We start from the raw sequence: 23,867 nt of genomic DNA, 5'->3' as shown, positions 1-23,867 counted from the left end.
AATTAGGCCGATGAAAACCTCCTAGGTTATTAGCAAGCTCGCAAATGATATAACTTTGTTATCTGATCAATAAAGTATGCCGCATGGTGTTCCCTAAATTTTTTTTTTAGGTTACAAGTACAGTGTCAAGCGGCATCCCGCACTCGTCCGGAAAAGACATGATTTAGGCAAAGGTGCAGAGATCCAAAGTAGAACCAATGAAGGGTGTGAGCAAATTCCGTCCCACCAGCATTGCAACCCTAGTTACAAGCCACCGACAAGCATCAAAATCCCGTTCTCTTGCATTGAATGATCCAAGAGTTTTGCCCCGCAACAAAAAACAAATTCTAGCTTTCATCTTGATTCTAGCAAAGACAGTGGCGGGCATGGTGCTCGCGTCCTCGAAAACCCTTGCATTTCTCCCGCTTCAAATTTCCCACGAGATGAACATGATGAGTGAGGCTATAGCTCTCCGCCTAATGCGGTGAGCATGCATGGGCCCAATAACAAACTACCCCGATTGTGTAAAGATCTTCCGTAAAACTGTAATAGCAGATTTCACAAGCCTAGAACCAAACTAATGTGGGCTGCATGTGGTGGTTTTGTCGTTATTCCTCGACTTCATCGGTGGGATGCGGTGGATCTTGGCCTAAGGTAGCACGGGTACGTTCCCGGTCGACGTGCCATAACGACATATGCAACGCTGCTTACAATGGATCCGTTCATTGACTCACAAAGGCTTATTGATGATGGTGTTTCTTTTATCTAGCAATGGTGAAGGCGAGTGGCGGAGCCACACACAAGCAGTGTAGTCACTTGACTACACAGCTTTTTAGCTATACAAGAACAAATCATGAGAAAAATATTTAAAAATCGTATAAATATATGTCTTTGACTACATAGCTTCAAATTGACTACACATGGTTCAAGTCTTGGCTCCGCCACTCTGAAGGCTTGTCGTGTCTGTGTCTTCCAACATGTGTCTACGTGGCGTTGGAGTTCGGCGCGGACCCTAAGACAAGAATTTTCTCCTAGTTCGTCAGCACGTTTATTTACGCATATAACTTATTTTTTTATTAATAAAATACATGGTTGCTTTCAAAAAAAAGTTTGTTTACGCATATATATATATATATATATATATATATATCTTAATTGTCTATTAAGAAAATACCTGGTTGCTTTTATTAAAAAAAAACTCGCGCAAAAAGCACAGTCTCAGTACTCACCCTCCTTTCAACTCAGGTCTAAAGATAACCTAAGAAAAGCAGGTCTAAAAATAAAAATAAAGAGGTTACAACTTACTCCGTACAACTTACGAGCTGCAGGCAAAAGAAAGAAAAACTTCTGTTATTTACGCGCACGGCGCACCCACCTCCTTCCATTTCTGCCATGCATGCACCCACCGACCCGGTCAGTAGTTTACCTCGCCCGACGCGTCTTCCTCCCGCGCCTGCCCGGTAATCTCTCCTTCCCTCCATAAATAACACCAAAGTCTCCTCCCCTCAAACCCACCGCCCAGTCTCCGCCGCCTCCTCCTCCTCCCCGCCGAACAAGTCAAAGATCCACCATCACCGAGACTCGCCTCCCCACCGGCGCTTGCGATGACGAAGCCCGCCCCGACGCTGCGCGGCAGCCAGCTGAAGCAACTCCGCGCCCTGTTCACCCGCTTCGACATGGACAACGACGGCAGCCTCACCCAGCTCGAGCTCGCGGCCCTGCTCCGCTCCCTGGGCCTGCGCCCGACGGGGGAGGACTCCCGCTCCCTCCTGCTCGCCATCGACGCGGACGGCAGCGGGACCGTGGAGTTCGACGAGCTGGCGCGGGCCATCGCGCCCGTGCTCACCGCGCACGCGCCCAGGCTCGTCGACCAGGCGCAGCTGCTGGAGGTGTTCCAGGCCTTCGACCGCGACGGCAACGGTTACATCTCCGCGGCCGAGCTGGCAAGGTCCATGGCGAAGCTGGGGCAGCCGCTCACCTTCGACGAGCTGCGGAGGATGATGGCCGACGCGGACGTCGACGGGGACGGCGTCATCAGCTTCCGGGAGTTCGCGGGCGTCATGGCACGCTCCGCGCTCGACTTCCTCGGCGTCCCCTGCTGACTGGATCACCGGTCGGATCTCCGGCGGGCCGGCCGGGGTCTGGTTAATTAGGACTTCTTCTTGCTAATTAGGAATCTATCGATGTACCACACCGGAACTCACGGAACTTTGAACGGTTTGATCAAGAATGTGTACAAATTTTTGGATTTGATTGATCTGTTTGATTGACTCGTTCTGTCGTTCCGTCGAGACTGTGTCATCTGAAGCTTCTATCGTACTGCCGTGCGGTGCTCGCTGACGACGACGTTCTCGTGGAGGAAAATGTTGTCTGTGAACTGTAATCACCCGTTCTTGCCAATCAAGCTTTGGATTTTATTAGTTGAAAAATATTTGTAGTGGCAGCACTAGCTGTGAGATCCGCCTGTCGCGCCGAGCAGAAGAGCCACCGTCCATCCATGTGCGCCGCCCGCCACCGACCGGACCCGGAGGAGGGTGACTGGGTGAGCAACGCGGCGCTCTGTTGGCAGCGGCGGCCGATCCAAACATTGGAGTGTCCAAATGGAAACGGCATTCATCTTTGGACTTGCTTCGAGGACCAAAAAAAAATGTATGGTCCATGGACGACAACCCACAGGACACCAGGCACCAGCTATGCCTAGGAAGATGCACGGAACGTACGCGTCATCCGACATCCGTTCTGCCTCCACCCAAAAAAAGGGCCAACATACTAATCTGCAGAAGAGGATCTTTCAGCTCGGCCTTAGGCTGGTGCCAAGGCACCGCCCGCTCCCGCCCCGCCACGTCAGCTTTTGGCCCACTCTCACCCCACTCTCACCACGCGGTCATGCGTCTGCGGTATAGTGCTGAAACTTTAGTTCTCTCTCCTCCACGTCAGACTTTTCTCTCTCTTCAACATGAGCATATCTTTGTTTACGTTACAACAATATAAATAATGCAAGGAAATTATTTTATTGAACTAAAATTGTTACCGATTACATCATAAAAAAAATTACATAAAAATCTGAAAAGATTACATAAAAATCTGAAAAAATTACATAATCTAGGAATTAGCCCAGACATGCTCCATCAAATCATGCTTGGAGTCTGTGCATACATCGGTGACTCCCTCATTTCGGTGTCCATCTGAATCCTGGCTGCTAGGCTTGGTGGTGCATGGTGGTGTATTGCGGGGCCGACATTTGAATCAAGCTGTCTCATAGATGTTGTCCAAATTTTGTCCACGCTCATCGTCAATGATCATGTTGTGCGGAATGACACATGCACGCATGATCAATCCAAGAGTACGCACGGAGTAGGAGCGTCCCGGAGCTGCTAGAATGTTGAACCTAGACTTCAACACTCCAAAGGCACACTCGACATCTTTGCGATGCGGCGATTGAGCGAAGTGAACACTCGCCGCTTCTCGCTTTGTGGAAGAGTAACACCTTTCATGAACACCGGCCGAGAGGGGTAGATGCCGTCGGCAAGGTAGTAACCATAGTTGTACTCGTGTCCATTCACCGTGAAGTTCACTACGGGTGCTTCTCCCCTAAGCACATCGGTGAACAACGGCGGCTGGTTCGAGTACATTGAGGTCGTTGTTGGACCCGGCCACTCCAAAAAAGGCATGCCGGATCCAACGATCATACGACGCAACGGCTTCTAAGATTATGGTAGGGTGTTTGATGTCTCCCCTTGTGAATTGGCCGACGCATGAGCCACTGGGCGGTTCCTCCACTGCCAATGCATGCAATCGATGCTCCCTAACATGCCCGGAAAGCCACGCTCCTCGGCTTTCGCTAACGGCCGCTGAGTATCCTCCACGGTTGGGCGACGGCAAAACGTCTCCCCGTAACAATCAATGATGCCTTCACGGAATCTATCTAGACAATCGATGAAGTTTGTCTAGCTAACTTAAGCCACTCATCTATTGTATCTGCGGCGGCTCCATAAGCTAACGGACGCAAAGCCGCGAGTACACTTTTGCGGGGAGAGAAACCAGCACGGTTGAGAGCATCATCTCTTTGGGTGAAATACGGAGAGTATTCACCCGATCTAGCCACAATGGTCAGGAAGAGGGAGCGTCTCATCCGATACCTTCGCCGAAAGTAGCTCGGAGGATAGTTGCAGTCGTCGGCGAAGTAGTCCTCGAAGAGCCGATCGTGGGCACCCAGACGATCACGCCGATGAGCCGTCGGCGGCGCCGACGTCTTGGCACCACCTCCTCGGCTTGCATCTCCTCCTCATACTCCTGTCTGGAATGCGGCGATGAATTCACCCTCCACTCCAGTCGCTCGAGCTGGCTGTTGGATGAAGACATGGTGTAGAGTGGAGTGGAAATGGAGAGTGGAGGTGTGGAATGGCTGAAAACATATGGGGGTATTTATAGGGTTTTTGAACCGGCAACGGCTAGGCGACGTGGACCAATCGCGTCGCGGCACGTCGGCTAGCCGTTGGGCACTGCCCGCCCCGCTCCCGCCCGCTCCCGCCCGCTCTCGCCCGCATCCAGCCCGCCTCCCGCCCGCCTAGCGCCCGCCTCCCGCCCGCCGCCTCCCGCCCCACCCCGCCATCGCGCCGGCCCGCCTCCCGCCCTCTCCCGCCTCCTCCCGCCGCCAACGCGGGCGCCCGGCCGGGCGGGAGCGGGCGCTCACCGCCGGGCGCCCCCGCCGGCGCCCCTCCCTCCGTCCCGCCCGCCTCCGGCCCCTCTCCCCGCCCCGCCCCGGCGGTAGCGCCCCGGCTGCCGCCCGCGTTGGCACCAGCCTTATTGTTTAGCATAAGCAATCGCGCCTCATCTCCCGTTAATTAATTCTTTTAGGCAAATGGTTGTTTGTTAATTTGGTCGAGTATAATTCGGCAAAACCAAGACCAGGAATGATTCTTTGTTGTTATTTCTGGAATATTGCACGATGATCAATCCGGTCTTTGATGGGTCCACTGATCGACGGTGGATATGGATGAGAGCGCAGTGAAACGCTGATCTTTTCTGCTCAAATCATCCGATGCAGATCCTAGGTTAGGCCCCGCCTGCCAGTGAGCGCCGGCATCACACTATCGTTATCACTTGATGTTTCTGCCTAATTTTGAAGCTCTACCAGGTCAACTCAACAATCATTAGTTGCTGCGTAGGGCTGCATCTTGTGATCCTGTCAACGATGAGAAGTTTTCATGTAGGGGGCAGCATATTCATTTCGTAAGTAGTTTATGCTGACACAAGGAAACAACCTGGCTTAGCTAAAATAGTACTGCACCGCACATACCGTGTGACAGGCCAAAGGCGGTTTGCGCATGCCGTGTGACGAGCTGGAAAAGATGGTTCAAGGCGAGTGGTTACACTGTCTAGGGTCGGAGCTAGGCCTGGTGCTGTAGCACCGGCCTAGCAGCTGAAAGCAAACAAGCATTCACCAAATTTCAAGGCTATAATATGAAAATCCTAGGTAACTAGCACCACTAAGCAAGGTTTAGCACCAGCCATGGGCTGTTTTCGGCTCCGCCCCTGTCTGTCTTCCTCTAAGGGTGACTTCTTTTGGGCTTCTAGGCCAGCTTCAAGGTGGTGGACCGCTGAAGCCCAAAAGAAGTCTTCAGCTTCCATCTTGCTTATTTCCACCGAGAAGTCCAACTCCTGTGTATACCGAAAAACTGGTCATGACCTGTTTCTGGAGGGCTTCCCGAGCTTCTGCTCTCTGAAGCGAATCGGTACTCTGTGTTGCCCCTATTGTTGCTTCTATTTACAACGAACTGCCCCTCCAGAGAATAACCCTTCGATTAAAAAAGGGAAAATTTGCCACATGACACCATTATTTTTTGGCGTTTGCTGAAACACACCTCTCGATTGTGTCTTTGCCAGGTACCATTACAATTACGTGACACATTTGCCAGAACACACCACCTGGCTAAAAAGGGAAAGCTTTGCACTTTGTCTCAAAACCAGTCATCACAAGAAAAAGTACAAAACTTTCCGTTTTTAGGCTGGTGGTGTGTTCTGGCAAATGTGTCACAAAATTATAATGGTACATGGCAAAGATATAATCGGATGGTGTGTTTCAGCAAATGCTAGAAAATAACGGTGTCCTGTAGCAAATTTTCCCATTAAAAAAAGTCAAAAAAACATCTCAAAAAAAAAGGGACGCATCGCTCATTCCCGAGCGAGGTAGGGTTCCGTGCCGTCGCTGCTCCACCGCGGAACCCGCCGCCGGCTCCCCCTGCTCGTTTCCGCGCTCCCCGATCTCCAGCAACAGCCGCGACCGGCGCCCGCCTCTCCACCCGTCGGCCGGCGCCGACGGCGATCTGGCCACTCCGCCCCCCGCCGCTCTCCCCCCACCGCATCCCCGTGTTCTTTCAACCGCCGCAAGGACGGCCCGCCTCCCCACCCGCCGAACGGCGCAGACGACGAGCGCTCCGCTCCGCCCCCGCTGCTGACCGTCGACCTCGTCCTCCCCCAACCTGCCTCGTCCTTGGTGTTGTCCCCAAATCGACATTCTCTGTTTGTGAATTGATGTTCTGCTAGTAATTTTTATTTTCTTGATATAGATTGCTCTCTGGAAGTATATTGCTTTCTTCTATCTGTATCAAAAGATCAGAATTATTTGCTTACTTGTGTATATGTATCACAAGATATTGTTGTATATATATTGTATATATATATTGTATTATCTACTAAAAACTACTGTATATATATTGTATTATCTCTTCATCACTTATTCAGGACACATATCAAACTTTAGGGGCATTATAGATATTTTACAACTCAACACAGCAAATAAGCCATAATTTGAGAAACCCAAAAGAACAAGAGGAACTAGTTTCTAGGAGTTTCTACCCACCACAGTTTCTCCCCACCAAAACCTATAATTTGGCTTATGCATAAGCATAAGCCCAAAAGAAGTCACCCTAAACCAGCTGGCTTTTTTCCGCCGATCGGATCCAAACCTAGAAAATGCATGGTCACCATTAGCTGGTCGAGATTATTTATTTATCAGCAACAGAGAATCTTAGAGCATCCCCAGCCGTTGGGGCTCCCCAGGCCGAAATCCGGCGCTATTTAGCGCCGGATGGATGTATTTTTTGGCCTGGGGAGGCCCATTTTCCCAGTGGCGAGCCCATGGTCGACTTCACCCACCGCGTGCATAGCGACGGTGTCGCCGGGAAGGGCAACCGTCGGAGTGCCCTCGTCGCTTTGAACCGCCGTAATGGTCCGCGAAGTGGTGCGGAGAGCCTAAACGCCTCGTCGGGAACGGTCGAAGTCGCCTCGAAATTACAACCGCCGTAATGGAGCATGAACTCCGAGGAAGAGCAACCGCCGCTCTCTTCGTCCGAGAGAACTACATATACGGTTTCGAACGTCGGCGCCATTCATCTATTCTCTCGTCCACCATCTTACGTCAACCATGAGCGACGGTCGTGGCCATCGGACACCGACGGCGAGGGGAAGCCGCCGGGATGGCGGCATTGGTGGGATCGCGTTGCATCGTCCGAGCGGCGACGATTCCCCCGCCGTCCGAGCGAAGAAGAATGGGACGACGACGAGGAGGAGGACGAGGAGGAGGCCGTGGAGCAGGCCGTGGAGCCGGCCGTGGAGCCGGCCGTGGAGCAGCCCGAGGAGCAGCCCGAGGAGCGAGGCCGAGGGCCGGCCGAGGAAGAACCCGAGGAGCAGGGCGAGGAGGAGGAGGACGCAGAGGCGAAGGCGCCTTCCTCCGACGAGGAGGTGACGAGCCGGAGCGCCGCCGCCACGGCGATGAGGCGGGGCCATCTAGGAAGAAGTAGTAGTTTTAGTTTGTTTTTAAGTTTTTATATGTAATTTTTATGTTTATTCGAACTATATATAATTATGTTTATTCGAACTATATATAATTTGACTGGGAATTCAAATCTTTCGTTCGACGGTGGTCTTGCCGTAGATCGGGAAGACAAGGGTTGTGCCGTTGATCGGGGAAGACGAGGGTTTTGCCGTAGAAACCCATGCCATTGTCGCCGACAGGTCGGGGCCACCAAACGTTTCCCGCGATTTCGTTTCGTCCGGAGCCCCCGAGCGCTCCCCGGGGGGCCGGGGATGGCGTGGGATCGCCGGATGAAACTAGGCCCAAATCCGGACGAAAACGAGGAACCGGGGGCGCGACTGGGCCGATTTACGCCGTCCGGATGTAAAAAACGCTCGCCGGGGGCCTGTTCGGGGGGACGAGTGGAGATGCTCTTACGGTACATCTGCCCTGTCTACATAAGCAATCGCGCCTCGTCGGCCGCGCTGATTTGGTCACGTATAATTCTGCAAACCAACCAGAAATGTTATTTTGGTGATGATCGATCCAGTCTTGATGGTGGTTATGGATGAGCACGCAGTGAGACTGATCCGGTCTTGGCCGTGATTATCACTAGAGTGAGCACCGGTTATCAGGCTATCGTTATCACTTGATGTTTCTGCCTATTTCTGAAACCCTGCCAGGTCAATCCAACAATCATTTAGCGGGCGGGGGTGCCTCTTGTCAACGGTGAGACGTTTTCCTGTACAGGACAGCACCTTTGATTTCCATCCGCACTTTTCGTTTTGAAAGTACTGTTTTCTTAAATTTTGTTAAGGTCAAAGCCTCAGGAACACTAATTTTCTGAGAGCTGAAGAAGACTCTAAGCAGATCATGGTAACATGTCAGGTCAGCACAGAGAAGGCGTAGACGAACGAGCCGGTTCTTTCGTTGATAAACAGACGGGGTAGACAGAGGAATTTACATCAGAGGGGCTACCAAAGGATAACAAGCTTAGCTCCATTAACCAGTTTGCTTACCTTAAAACTAAACCAAATGCAATCAACTTACGCGAGCAATCTCCATGCAGAAAGAAAACTACTGGTCAATCCGCATGCAAGATCCGCCCGTCGAGGGTTCAAGGGCCCCTGTGCTTCCGGAAGCAGGAGAGGCAGCCGAGACCTCCTGGCTGATCCACGGGGATCATGCCCCCGCCCTTGGACGTGTCAATCGCCTCCAGCATGGTCACCACCTCGGCCATCTCAGGCCGCTTGTCGGGGTTGGCGTCCCAGCAGCGCTTCATCACGTTGGCGAAAGAGCTTGGGCAGCAGCGTGGGATCTCTGGCCTCAGGTTCTGGAAATCAGAGATTGCAATGTCAAGTGTCCGCTAGTTCAGAAGTCAGCAGATAAACATGCAGGGTGGAATTGCAGATTTGTACCTGACGAACAACAGCAGATGTGACCTCCGAGAAGCTCAAGTCCGCGTACGGCATATCGCAGCAGTATACCTCCCACAAACAGATCCCGTAGCTATAGACATCGCATTTCCTGTTGTAAGGGTTGCCGTTGAGTACCTGCACATCAGGTGGCGATAAGGCATATAAGATGCAAGGTGGCTAGCATACACAAGGGGCTGTTTGATGCGGAAATGCCAAATTGTATGAGAACACAGCAAGACCAGTCACTGTCCGATATAAAGATACAGTACCTCAGGTGCCATGTAACCCAAGGTGCCTGTTTCGCCTGTCATGTCGCTAGGATTTGCAGCCTCATGGCGAGCGACACCAAAATCCGCAATTTTTACTGTTCTTGTTTTGTCGAGAAGCATATTTTCTGTCTTCACGTCACGATGCACGATTTTCTTCGAGTGAAGATAACTTAGTCTATCAAAGATTTAGATGTCAGTTTTCCTCAAATCAGTGAGAACTTTGATAGCTACAGGGAGTCAAAATTTATGTTGCACGAGTTATGAGATGCAGTAAAGTACTTACCCCCTGGCAAGGTCAAGAGCTATTTGAACCACAACTTTGAAAGCTAACTTCCTTCTCCTGTTCTTGATCAGAAATGTTTTTAGTGCACCTCCAGCAAGGTACTCCACAATAACACAGCAGACATTACTTGGCATGCCAATATTTCCACTTTCTGTCTGAATATTCAGATCCCTAGCACCCATTATAGCCCCTATAAACTGTACAGGGAATCGAAGCTGTTGTCAGTGCAACTTTGCATGTTTGATAGTATGGTACAAAGCAATACATTTCAAGCATCTTAATAATACAGAAATGATGATAACAGAGCTTCAATTCGTATGTAGCAATTACACACAAAAAAGGTGCACAACAGTATGACAACTGACAAGTAATATGTGAAAATATTGGTGTAAGTGAACACTTCATTTTTTTTACAGAAGTTAATAGTTTGCCTGCTTTGACAACAATATATTGCACACAATTAAGTGCACGGTAATAAGGCTGATATTGTAGTTGCATATATAGGACTAACTAACAGCTTATGGATTTATTAGAGGAAACTAATGTTACAGTAGGGGCCAGTTAACAACATTGTTTCTGTAATGCACCCCGTACATCATTTAGACAGTAAGTATCATCAATCATAATAAGTTGCAGCATTGGAGATTCATTTCATTTTATCATCAATAAATGCATCAAATGTTGCACGCCAAAACAGCAGAGCAGATTAAAAAAAAAACTAGACCAACCAAGGCACTAGCACCCGTTGGGATTTTTTTTATAGAAGAAACTCCGTGATTGCACAGCGAGAGTCGAGGACTCGAACGCTGGCTGTCAGCTTGCGCACTCGCGAAGCTTACCAACAGACCGATTGCCCGTTCTCAACAGCAGAGCAGATTAACCACATAAATTTGAAGGAGGCACAATAACTTGTTGAGCCAAATAGTACCTTAGTCACATTTGGATGGTCAAGCTTGTGCCAGACGGAGACTTCTTGAGAAAACGATGCTCTTACAGCGGTTATTTCTTGTTCTGACCTATGACCATCCTCTCCCCAATCAAGCAATTTCACTGAAACATAACTGGTGTTAACCATCGTCCAAGTTTAAAAAAAGACAGTTGCAGTAAGAGGTTTCCACTACTCCATAGCAAACTATTGTCCTAAATTTGGGAAGTAAGAATTGATGTGGAAGGCTGGTGCCAGCATTGAGAGGGAGACAGCAAGAGGAGGGACAGGTTATTACTTGCTACAGAAAATTGGTATTTCCTGTGCTAGGATGTGGATCTCCACAACATGATACTAGCTAGTGCCCTGCCTAGGCGAATGAAGTGAGATAGCATTGTCTAGTTTTTCAAGCCTACGCAGTCCAGATTTTTGTAAGGAGGTTAAAATGATTTGATTTGATTTGTTTTGCCGAGTGATGCATAAAGAACATCTCAGGTATTACCAAATGAATGAGCATGAGTAAGAGCATCTCCACCGGCGGCCCCGATAGCGTTTTGGGGGCCGGGAGCCAAAATGGGCTCACACCGGTGCGCCCCAAACGGCGTCGGCGATTTTTCGAGCCCAATAGAAGCGCCGGCAACCCCGTGCCGGCCCCTTCGCCAAGGGCGCGAATCGGGCGCGCCGGCGCCTCGCGGAACGACGGTTTTCGCGGGTGGGGGCGCCTTGTCAGCGAGAGGACGCGGCGGTTCACATCGGAAACAACGCGGGGAGGTTGGTCATCGGCGTTAATGGCCTCCCGCGCGGAAACCCAAACGGCGAAGGCGGCGACTGGCCACACGGCATCCACCTACCTTACCCACACACCTTCAATGCGCGTCCGCCGCCTCCCTTCAAACCCCACCGGCGCGCACTTCTCGCTTTTCCCCGCCGTCGAACCTCCGCGCGAACCTCCCACACACCCCGCCTACAATGGCGCACAACGACCAAGCCGGCGGCGGCGTGCTCCGCTTGCTGCAGCTTAGCCTCGACGAGGCCGACGTACTGTAGTGGCACCGCATCCCGCATCCCTAGTACAGTACAAGTTGCCGCACGGCTGGCACGTCTCCAACGGCGGCTTCGCCGTGCCGCCACCGCCAGGAGCATAGACGCGGGCCCTTGCCAGGGAACGGCGGAGCCAGATGACGCCGGAGGAGAGGAGCCTACCGGACAACGCTCTCGACAGCCCGGCCTGGGCACGGCGTTTCGAAGTCGAGCGCGTCATCGAGCTCGCGCGGACGGACAACCGCTCGGGCGGCCGCTTCAACACCGTCGGCCGCCGTGCCTGGTGGTACGGCCGCAACGTTGACGACACGCTCTGCCAGTACGGCCGCAACGTTGACGACACGCTCTGCCAGTACGGCCGCAACGTTGACGACACGCTCTGCCAGTACGGCTTCCGTCCGCGGGCAACGGGAGCCGGTGTACTTCCCGTAGTCGGTGGGCATGGCACAAGCGCCGACCCTGCAGAGGGCGCCGGAAAGGACAGCGGCGTCAAAATTTGAATTTGACTTTCTAAATCTATTGGGGCCGCCGGTTTGGGGGCGCCGGTGTGGGAGCAGCATCCCCAAATAGAGGATGCTTTGCCGGCGCCCCTGCTGGCGCCTATTTGGGGGCCGCCGGTGAAGATGCTCTAAGGATCGGAGAAATAGGTGAGTGATTGCTGACAAGCCTCGGTGGCAAGAGTCATTAAGCAACAGGATGTGCATCTCTGCACAACTTGCGTACAGAATAATACTAACTCCTTAACAATTTGTTGCTAATTGACTATAACAAAATGCTTTCGTCAGTGCCCAGAAGATGAATCAACATAAAGGGATCCCTCTTTTATGCTGGTTGCCATGTCACGCAATTCCACCCATGGATAAACTCAACCTATTGAGTAATAGAGCTTCTAGACTGCATCGCTTCATGGTGCTAAGACGTCGACACATTTGGCTAACCCCCGGGGCGAACTCAACTCTCATTGCGTCCTGAAACTGCCTCCCGCGGTTCGCTTTAGCTCCCCATGGATCACAGGAATAAGGCCAGCGATAAGGACCGAGACTCACATGAGCGATGCCAACTTGCGATGTCACGGGGAACCCCCATGGAAAGGGTAGGAGGCCGCCAGAAAAGGGCGGCGATATCAGCTCCCGCGACTTGCCAAAAGGGGAAATAAAGCAGCCGACTGACAGGTAGCAGGTGGCCGGCGCCCGTCCGTCGGGCCAGGCCGCCGCGGACATTCCGTCGAACAGCGTGCGGGCGGGCGGGCGTTCGGCGGGCGCGCGAAGACACGGTCGGCTCGACACTCGCTGTAACTAGCGGCGACTGGCAAGCGTGCCGACAGTGAACAGGGGACTGGAGGTGGAAGGGAACGGACCTGCGACGTCTTGTCCGTGGTAGAGGCCGCGGTGGACGGTGCCGAAGGTGCCGCGCGCGATGACGGCGCGGACGACTAGGCTGGCGGGGTCGGCCTCCCAGTCCTCTCTCGGCTTGTGCTGGTGGTTGCGCGGCTTGTCCATGGTCCATGCGCGCGCGAGGTGGCGCTCGAGCTGCTCGTCCAGGGTCTTGAGGTCGATCTGGTCCGCCCGCACGAACCCGGCCCCGTCGCCGCCGCCGCCGCCGTCCTCCTTCATCTCCGCGGCTCCCGCTCCCGCTTCACTCACAGGCTTGGCGAATCTCGGCTCGCGCGCGAAGCAAGTGAGTGTGGCTGCCGCGGCTAGGTGGCTAGGTGGAGGTGGAGGTGGAGGCATGTGAGCAGATGCACATGGGGTGCCGCCGAATGACGATGGCAGAGGGAGAGGGGGGGTGTCGTGTCGCGCCGCGCCGCGCCGCGGGGGCCCCAGCGGCGCGTGCTGGTAGGCTGTTGTGGATTTGGCTTGGTTTCATCTCTGCCGGTCGGGGTGGCGATTTGCACAAAACTAACCTAAAATTAAAAGGATTTCGAAAAAATGAAATTCACGAATCTAACATTTCTGTGTCACGCAGTAGACTAGGGCGTGACACCCCATTGTGTGGCGCCCCAGCCTACGGCGTCACACAATGTGATACCATGGGGCTAAAGAGTTAGATCCGTGAATTTGTTTCTACTTTTGAAATTTGTTTCAACATTAGGTTATTTTTGTCCAAATTGCCGGTCGGGGTTCCTTTGGGTTTTATTTATCCATTTGTTTCTTTCACCGGATCACGCCGAGTTTCACTCGCCTGCTCTGCGTGATGGTCGGCATCGTTCGGCTCTCGCGAACGGTGCGGCCGGTGCACAACCCTTCGCCAGTACGGCTTCCGCCAGCGCGTCCGCGACGACAGGCAACCGGGCCAGCTGCACTTCCCGCAAACAGCATGCATGGCGCCGGCGGCGCCGACTCTGCATAGGGCGCCGGAAAGGACCGCGTCATCCGGAAGCTCGCGCACCGGATCGTCGTCTGTCTTCGCTCGCACACGCTCGGCCGCGCGCGCGCCTCCTTCCGGAGGCGTCATCAACCGGGACGAGGTGAGGCGCGCGTCCACTGCTTCGGCCCGTCGGACAACGGGGTCGCGCCGTCGCCCCCACGTCAAGGAGGAGGACGCCACGGCCTCGCCACCACTTCCGCCGGTGAAGAAGAAATGGTGGGGGAAGGAGACAGAGGCGCAGGCATCCCTCCGTGGTGACGACGGCGAGGAGGAATTCCCCGGCCTAAAGTTCATGATCGGCCGCTCTGTCGACGAGGACTACCGGCATATCACGCTGGACACGCAGCAAGCGGCGGTGTGGTCCGCCAGGGACCACGGCGCCAAATTCGTCGACCTCGCCGGACCATCGGAGCTGCCGGCGCCAAAGGAGGAGAATGCCAACGAGGAGGAGGCCGACAAGGACAAGAACTGGTACTTCGGGGCATCCAGCGACAGCGACGACCTGGACTTACTCCTTCGACTCCCAGCGCCGCTAGATGTTTTTTTAGTTTTTTTAGTTTAAATTCGCGGTAAATTTGTACAAATTTTGTTCGAACTTCGTATGAATATCATTTTAAAATTTTGATTTTAACTTTCTAAATCTATCGGGGCCGCCGGTTTGGGGGCACCGGTGTGGGAGCAGCATCCCCAAATAGAGGATGCTCTGTCGGCGCCCCCCATACGGCAGTGCTGGCGCCTATTTGGGGCCCGCCGGTGGAAATGCTCTTAGGTCGTTTGGACTGGTCCGCGGAAAATGGGGCCTTGCTGTCTCTTGATCTGTTTAGGGCAGGGTGAACCTACCAAACCGACGCATTTTCCTATTCCACTTGCCACCCCGGCCTGTGACTTTCCTCTTCGGTGTCTTTGCTCGTGCAAGGGAGCTACCCTAGGATGGACATCCCTCCAAAGCCGGCGGGAGAACACTCTTCGTCGAGTTCTTTCTCCCCATGTACCCACTTCACTCCATGTGGCCGAGGAGGGCTGCTCCGGTGCTCCCCCTAAATGAAGTTGAAGGGTTATAGTTGGGTCTTTTTTGTGTTGGGTCCGCCGAAACCCATATCTAGTCCATGTATACCTCTGTATTGATACGGTATGTGTACGTCGCGTAAGAAAAAAAAACAAGATTTCACGTGAGCAAGATCTTTATAGGACCTTTCTATTTCTGCCCACGCACATGACCGTAGATACGTACTAAAACAATGTACAACACAACACGGGTCATACGGGCATATACAGGGTTGTACGGACGATGGACCTACACTGAAATTACGATCGTGCCTCCGTTTACAAACAAGTATGGGAAAATCTCCACCATTGTTCTGTTTAACGCGCCCATAATTTTTTTAGGGGAGGAGCACCGGAACAGAAGTGGTGGCCGAGGTCTCCCGCTGCTACCTCCGATTTCATGTTCAAGGAGAGGACGGAAGAAGAGAGAAGAAACAATCAAATCAGTACATATAATGGAAATTTGGTTGTACGATGTGACTGAAAAAACGAGACCCATGGGCACTAGCACCGGAGGATATTCTTATGGAAAACGCTAAATGAGCTACAAATCCGTGTCCGAGGAGATTTAATCTCGGATTGTGGGGTAGCCACCAACTCGAGCTAACATATGACCTTCCGGTCATTGTCTTCTATGATGTGATTGATAGGCAAGGTAAAGCGGACAAAAGTGACGACAAGGTTCACTGGTATTGTTTTTTTCCACTGCACCATATCTATGCTATTACTCGAGTCAGATGTTCTCTAATTATTCCCCTTTGTTCCGTAATTTTTGTCCCAAATTTAAATATATTTACATACAAAACATGTCTAGCTACATCTAAATTTTCGACAAAAATCATGGAACAGAGGGAGTAATTTTTGGTTGATATGCAATATATCAGACATGGAAAGGCGCTATGGCTAGGGGTAACACTAATTAGGGGAGGGAACACACAACGTGATCCTATAACCTCAGTCGATTTTCGACATGTGCTTATGGGCCCATGTACACTGTTAGCTCGATTGATCTCTGCTAGCTCTGCCCACGGGTTTGGATTTTCTTTTTTCCTGCGAGCCTTGGCCGACACTGATTATATCATGTATGTCCAAACCGTTGAGAAAAACTACGGCGTTGGTTTGGACTTTGGACTTCCTCCATGTGGTATAGTGTGTTGTAAAAATAATGTACGTACTGTAAAGAAGTGTAGGAGAGAGACTGGCCCGTGTAGGTCGGCATCTCTCTTTGACCTGTGCCGGAATGTTTCGTCGTCACCTCGAGGCTGACATGTGCTTACTAGTGTTGCCTTGTTGATTTTTTTTTTTTGAAGGGCCCTTGGTGATTATTGGTTCAGTGTATATCTAGCCTGGCTGTCCACTGGTTCAGTGTGCTGTGCCCATTTTTTAATAAAGAAAAAGGGTGTGATGTGCCCATTTTCAATATACAAAAATGTGGTGTGGTAGAGATTATTTTTCATGCTCAAGAATCATCAAGGAACACTTTGCTCCTCGATGGAACGAAGTAGTGTGTTATGATATTTTCGCCTTATATATCTTGTGCCTCAGCTGATGTGGAACGATGCTCGATTGAGATTGATCTATGCTAGCTTTACCCACGGGTTGGCTGCAAACCTTGGGCGGCACCGATTATACCTCCTCCGTCTCAAAAAAGAAATCGTTGATTTGTATCTAGATGTGTTTAAATTTAGATAAATCTGCAACGTTCTTTTCTTGACTTGTGCCGTGCAATTTAGTCTGGTTTAAATTTAGATAAACCAGACTAGAGAGATGACCGGTTCCGTGTGCAGGTCAGCATCTCTCTTTGACTTGTGCCGGAATGTTTCGTCGTCACCTTGAGGCTAACATATGCTTACTACTGTTGCCTTGTTGATTTTTTTTGAAGGGCCCTTGTTAATTGTTGGTTCAGTGTATGTCTAGCCTGGTTGTCCACTGGTTCAGTGTGTTGTGCCCATTTTCAATAAGAAAAAAATGGTGTGATGTGCCCATTTTCAAAAGTGGTGTGGTAGAGATTGTTCTACATGCTCAAGAATCATCAAGGAACACTTTGCTCCTCGATGGAACGAAGTGTGATATGATATTCACACCTTATCTATCTTGTGCCTCAACTGATGTAGAAGCCAGGATAATCCCCATTTCGATTTTTTGTTACAACAAAGACTAGCAAGTCCACAAAGCGGCTTGCATAGGAGCAACCAAGTAGCTGAACACAAATTGCATAAGTAGAATGCCAAGTGACGGTTGTTGGCCTTGATTGACGAGGTAGCTTTGGTGCCTATGCCAGGCGGTGAAAAAGTTATGCGAAATATGTGCTCTTGTTTTCTCCATTGCACCCGATGCTATACCTCGGGCCTCATGTTCTCTACTTAAATTTTAATCACACAAAACATAAAAGGCATGCAAAGTAGAGTAATTTTTTCTAGGGATAACGCTAATTACATGATATGTTTTTCAATCTCTATACAACACATTGCACGCGTGTTGTCATTTAGAACATTTGTTGGCTCAATTGATCTATGCTAGCTCTGCCCACGGGTTAGCTGCAAACCATGGGCGACACGGATGCCTCTATCTTGAAAAAGAAAGTCGCAGATTTATATATAGACATATCTAAATTTAGATTAGTGCATAATTTTTTTAAAAACATAGCATATTCTGATAATGCATCCTAGCTAGATCTTCTTGTGGTCCAGCACGGTGTGCCCGGTACTTTGTCCCCATTTAGAAAACTACTGCGTTAGTTTGGACTTTGGATTTTCCTCCATGTGACATCATGACATGTCTGGGTGAGACTTGCCAGTGCAGGTCGGCATCTCAGTTTGACTTGTGCCGGTATGTTTCGTCGTCACGTCAAGGCTGAAAGGTACATCTATCTATATACGACGAGCAGCTTCCCTAGTTGACTGCTGGTTCAGTGTGCTGTGCCTCCATCCCGAGGGCACCGCTAAACAATTGGCAAGATAGAGACTAGGCCGCGTTAAACGACATTACCAGGCTATTGTTTACATGCTCAAGTGATAAAGATCAACAACTAAAGGAACACGTTGGTCGATGGAACGAAATGTGATATGGCCACCTTATCTGTCCTGCCCCATTTGGATTTCCCTAGGTGCCGTGCCATGGTTCCATCTTCCATATGGTTATCCAGCGTAGATATGACCTCGAGAGTGACATCAACCTCAAAAGCAAAATCTAGAGCTTGTTACACGAAATGCAAATGCATCCTTCTATTCCACTGTCATATCCCAGCCCATCGAACTGGCGTACGCATTTCATGGCACGCTTTCACCGTGCTCCAGTGCAGACCTTCTCTGAAACAAAACAAAAAAAAATCTCTACAAGGCTTTCTACGGAAAATAACTACGCTCCCGTGGATCTCAAACCAGTCTGAGATCTACAAGGCTTTTTTCTGATGAACTTGCTGAAGGTCCTTCTAGGACTACTGAGAGGTCAATCCTGGAGCTAGAGTATCTTGCCGATAGGCCTCATCTCCGCAGGCAGATGGTCGAAGTTGCCGGAATCCACGTCCGCCTGGAACATGGGCCGCTCCCCGTACTGAAACATGACAGCCGGCGCCAGGTGCTGCTTGTTTGGCGTCAGCATCACGTAGTTCGCATCAGCCTTCTCGTAGCTGCATTTTCATCGAGATTCATGAAGTATTCTCAGCGGTCGATACAGAGATTACTAGCATCGATAATAACAAGCCCCTCGAAGGCTTGATTAGAAACGTAATCCGGCAGAGAAAAGTACCTGGCCTTCCTGAGATCCTCGACGCGGATTCCAAAGCCGTACGACGTCGTCCCCTTCCTATGGTCATTCACAGCTGCAAACAGGAATGGAGCAGCAGGTGTCAGCTCGAAGTTATATCAAGTACACTGTAGGCAATTTGCAGCTCTCTTAGAGCTACCTTAAAATTTTCATGTTCAGTTTCTCTACTTCATCAGAATACATCGGCATACAAAGATAACAACAGAATATGCATTGCAGATTTGGATGTTCGAAATACGAGTCTTCTGCTTAGAAAAGGCGAGTTATTTGCTCCTGTTTGTATGCAGAGGTATATTAAGACAGGCTTGCAAACCTGTGACGCTAAGCGTAAAGGATGGTCTCCACCATGACTTGAATGCCAGAGCTACAGACGACTTGGAAGGACCTAGCTTTCCCTATTGAGAAGAATAGAGCAATGGTCATCAGAAAAAAAAAAAGCTATATAAGACTTGTTTAAAGGCCTGACTGATGAATGACTCTACTTGACCTTCAACATGAAGTTCTTATTAGCTTGCCAGCTTGCGGCTAACTGAAACAAGTTGTTGTTGGCGCTCTCTGTTGGTTTATCTTTGTCGATCCTAACAAAATGTGAAAGTGGAGCTAGTCAGCTGATTTCATGAAAAATCAAAGTTACGCTTCTTCCTGCAAGGCAGTAAGGCTTACCCTCCAGCCAACTCAAGTCCCAAATCAATGTAGTTTGTGATACCAACAACCTGATCATCTTCAAAAGGATTCTTCACCTGATAGATACAAACGGAATTAGACTGTCAACAGGCTTAGATACCATGACTGAAATTAACACCAAAACATGGTACAGTAAACCAGGAAATAAGAAGCAAACAGCTAGGAAAAAAGATCAAAAATATATAGTTCCCTCTAATGAAGTAATCACAAGAGTGGTCGGTCCTAAAGCAATTTTTTTAGTGACATGGAAATATAGAAACATCAACTGCCAATTGCATGGTACACCATCCATATGCATAGTGACATCTTCGGTTTCAGTGGAAGCATGGTGTAGTTTAAATTCATGAGTAAGCACATATCTTGGACATCATTTTATCTCCTAACAAAAATTATACTGATAATATCTACACTAGTGGCCAAGTGGGTAGGATGTTACTTTATTTGTTGGTAACTGTATGCATGCTGTCTAAGCAAAGTAAATACTGCTGTTGGCAACAGCATCCAAGTGGCACGGACAGCTATGTTTCATTTCATGTGAGCTTGCAGGCTTACCCTCCTCTTGCAAAAAGGATATGCGTTCTTCTGTATTCCAAGAGTTTTTGGAGCAAATTTCCCCTTCTTTTGTTAATATGTATTTGTTTGACCACTAAACAGAAAATAATGGGTCCAAAAAACTGTCATGATCCATATACACCCCCCCCCCCCCCCACTCCGCCCCTCTGCCACCCACATAATCGAACCAATATAAGTATGAAAGAACAACAATAAATCTTTTCGAATCATTAAATTACAAAATCAAAGAGAACTGTCCTTACCCTTCTTTGAACAACCAGGTGCTGATAGAATGATGCAATAAGCTGCACATCAAGGAAAAAACAAAGATGTATTTCCCATGAGACTCAGTGAGGGCAAATCAAAGTTTTCTTAAACTAGCATAATCATTGATTATTTAAACAGAGAGGAAGAACAAATGTATCAACCAGCTGTTTCATGGCACGCAACTATGTGATTGATGGTAGTTCTTTGATATTAAAAAGAAACATGTATCATTAAACAGCATGTATTGTACTCTCTCCACTTCAAAATACTATTCCAACTCAAACTATGATGTGTGCAACTCTTCACAATAATATTATTGAAATTTGCCCCCTTGGGATATGCCACAGGGAGGTACTCACACTCATGTCAATTCCTGTGTCAACAGACAGTTGCCCACATATATTCAATTGAACATATCAACATATAATGATGTCCAACGATCAAGATCTTACTTAGAGAAATGACATCTAAACATGTTCATAGCTACTTCTGAAATGCGGATCAATTGCAAGGACCAATTATCCATTATACAGTCTTGTTTATAGCCATATCAACATTATGCTAGCAATTGCAAGCTAACTCTCCGACCAGAGAAACAGCAAAAACTACAACAAACCTGTTTATTTCTGGCAAGCTCTAGGGAACAGATGAATGAAGGGCTGAGAGGGCTTGTTGTGCCAACACCATAACTGATTGCATAATTCCAGTTCTTCGGGTCCGTATATGGCATAGGATGTTGGTTTCCACCTGTTGCAGAATGAAGATAAAGGCGCTATAAAAAAACTCATAAAAGTGGATATAAACAACTGAAATACTGAATATCCACATCTGATTCTCTACATGCATGAAGACAACCAACAAACATGAAAGCAGATACTGATTGTACATGTCATCACATTACATAAATTTCATCAGTCCAATATTAGAACAAGCACAAAAATGTTAGAAACTAGAATAGGAACAGAAAATATTCAGAATGCAGAGTACTTCCATTTTAGTGATTCTGTGACAAAAGATGCCACATGCTACAGAGTTTGATCTAAAAGGCCCATGCATACTTCGGTGGTGAACAAAAGGAAGCAAATGCAAATCATCAGAATTGACAACTTAGGGAAAATATACATGCGCCCATACACTAGCAAATTTTAATCCACGCAGAAGAAAATATGTGTAGTTGCTAAGATGAAACCTAGTGCTGCAACTATTAACCGTGCTCCTATTTTCCACTTCAAATAGAATCCCAAAACCACCATCAATTTCTAATGTAAAACAACATGTTATGAATATACAGTATTTTAACTTTATATTCCTGCTTCTAAGGTGTTGGAATTTTGCAGGCCGATGAACAACCTCAACGATAGTAAGTTACAATTCCAGGGAATAACACTCACTAAGTGGCTTATATTGTGCTCCTGCAGTTAAACTTCCTTTTTTCGCAACCAACCATGCTCCATATGGCACCTCACCAGTTCCTGCAAGCAAAAGTAATGTCAGCAAGTAATATTGTTTTTATTAGAACATCAGCAAATATTATAAGGAAAAGTGAACTTACTATAACCTTAACAAGATTGAATTCAAAGCATATATAGATGACAATAATGCTGATTCCTTATATGGATTCAAATTTAAATGGGTATCTATTTTGTTACATGTAATCTTCAAACACAGTTCAAAAACAAATACATGAGAAATATGAATGGTACATACCAGGCACTGGTACAAAGGAAGCCCCAACTGATAGATTCTCTGAACCATATCTTACACCCAGGACACCATAGTCCTCAGAAGACACCCTGAAAAACATAACTTCCTCACTGATGGTTTCCAAATTCTAATTATATCAACTGAAATTGATAATGAAAACGTCTAACATTGTATTTGGGAACATTTTTCGGCAAGTTCAACAAACGAACAAGTGGAAAGCTATGTAACAATGGCTTCCATGATTTGCAGCTGCAAGAGATATATAGCTTACCTGTTTCCCATTAGCAAAGGGAGTGTCCAAAATGCACCAACGTGATACTCAGGGTAGTAACCACATGACCTCAGCTTCAACATGCTGGATAAACAAGTATGAGCCAAAATATCGCAATCAATGCAATTTCCAAACTAAAGTAATAATTAATACAGTAATGATATTATACATCGAAGTGTCCAACAATAAAGCACGTACGGGTCTGAAGTCGATGCAAGAAGTTCCACAAAGGTATGGGGATCATATAAATCTCTGAAAAACAGTAAATCGTTTCTTGTGTTAAAATGTATCAGAGATCGCATAAATACGAAGCGCGGGCAAATTACGGAACAATTACTTCTGCCAGCGAAACAGCGCGTCTCCTTTTACTTCTGTTCCACTATTTTCACCAGCAGCTGCAGATACCTATAGTGGTATTAAGGTACGCAAAGACTCCTCTTGCAATAACTGGGTGTCAATCCACAAAATGTACTGCATATGAATAAAACGTCTTGACACTTCAATTGCACGACCTAGAACCATTCTACAAGTTGAGATTGAAGGGTTAATAACGGCTTTATAAACATGCGCACCACCTGAAATATTTTTGTAGCACCAAGGTGGTCTCAAGCACTGTTGGCAATCTCAATTTTGTTACTTGTGCATAGCATAGATACCAGTGGGGATTTGTTTGCATCAAAAGGTACCATCCACAAGGCATTACAATGTTATCGTAACTGACAGAACAAGCCAAAAAAATGCTATTACCATGAAGTAACATAAGAGAGCAGCTATATGAAGGAACCATCGAAGATCCGCTAATCCTCACATCGTATCAAACTTAACAGATACAGTACTACTGAATGAACCTGATGCAGCAGAACATAAAAAAATATTGGTAACGAATGATTCATGTTGCAGAGGATACGTTGGCGACCAAATCGACGTGAGGATCCTCCAGCGGCTTGAGCATAAACCTGGAGGTCATGCTCCCCGCGTGATCGAAGTAGTCCTCAAACAGACTGCGCAGCGGGAGCTTTCCGAACATCACCTCATATGCTGGCACCGACATCCTGCATGGTCAATACACAAAAAAAAACCCAATTCAGTATATCTCAAGGAAGGACAAAACTTGCTGCTTCCTTTCGCTCACATAGTGACATATGTGCATTGCCACAGCGCGGTTAAGAGTAGAGGAACCACGAGGCGCGGTTTCACAGGGGGCATGGCGTCGCTAATCACGACCATCTAATCTAATCAAGCAATTAGTAGCACAAAATTAAGAAACCCTCGTCACCGAATCGCATTGCGGAAAGCGCGGCGTGCCCCGGTCCTCGCTCCCTACTAGAGCGAGAGGGTCCGTGGCAGATTTCGTTTGCGGGGGTGAGGGAAGGGGAGGGGAGGGGAGAGGGCCGGGGACCTGGTGCGGGCGGCGATGGGCGGGTAGTCGAAGAGCGGCGGCACCAGCACCATCGGCGGCGGCGGCTCCGGCTTGCCCCAGAGGCTGCTCCACAGGACGCCCAT

The 23,867-nt window shown here is 48.9% G+C and overlaps 3 protein-coding genes across 3 annotated transcripts; 1 reads left to right on the top strand and 2 right to left on the bottom strand.

The window, feature by feature from the left end:
* Nucleotides 1-1,444: 1,444 nt before the first annotated feature.
* On the top strand, nt 1,445-2,189 carry LOC124650464 (probable calcium-binding protein CML14). The gene has a single exon (XM_047189981.1). The coding sequence runs from the start codon at nt 1,584-1,586 to the stop codon at nt 2,079-2,081; it is 498 nt and encodes a 165-aa protein (XP_047045937.1). The 5' UTR covers nt 1,445-1,583; the 3' UTR covers nt 2,082-2,189.
* Nucleotides 2,190-8,680: 6,491 nt separating this feature from the next.
* On the bottom strand, nt 8,681-13,323 carry LOC124649406 (serine/threonine-protein kinase STY13-like). Its single transcript, XM_047189053.1, has 6 exons — nt 13,068-13,323; nt 10,673-10,794; nt 9,745-9,941; nt 9,462-9,636; nt 9,193-9,327; nt 8,681-9,107 (listed from the first exon to the last, which is right to left on the bottom strand). The coding sequence occupies exons 1-6, from the start codon at nt 13,321-13,323 to the stop codon at nt 8,892-8,894; spliced, it is 1,101 nt and encodes a 366-aa protein (XP_047045009.1). The 3' UTR covers nt 8,681-8,891.
* A 5,257-nt stretch (nt 13,324-18,580) lies between these two features.
* On the bottom strand, nt 18,581-23,867 carry LOC124649405. The gene is made up of 14 exons (XM_047189052.1): nt 23,764-23,867; nt 23,272-23,416; nt 22,702-22,769; nt 22,563-22,616; nt 22,365-22,448; nt 22,097-22,182; nt 21,781-21,861; nt 21,006-21,136; nt 20,386-20,427; nt 19,550-19,626; nt 19,374-19,464; nt 19,200-19,281; nt 18,869-18,941; nt 18,581-18,749 (listed from the first exon to the last, which is right to left on the bottom strand). Exons 1-14 carry the CDS (start codon nt 23,865-23,867, stop codon nt 18,581-18,583), a joined length of 1,287 nt encoding a protein of 428 aa, XP_047045008.1.

This window comes from Lolium rigidum, chromosome 4 (assembly GCF_022539505.1).
Source record: "Lolium rigidum isolate FL_2022 chromosome 4, APGP_CSIRO_Lrig_0.1, whole genome shotgun sequence".
Taxonomy (NCBI): domain Eukaryota; kingdom Viridiplantae; phylum Streptophyta; class Magnoliopsida; order Poales; family Poaceae; genus Lolium; species Lolium rigidum.
This window is presented reverse-complemented; position numbering and strand designations above follow the sequence as displayed.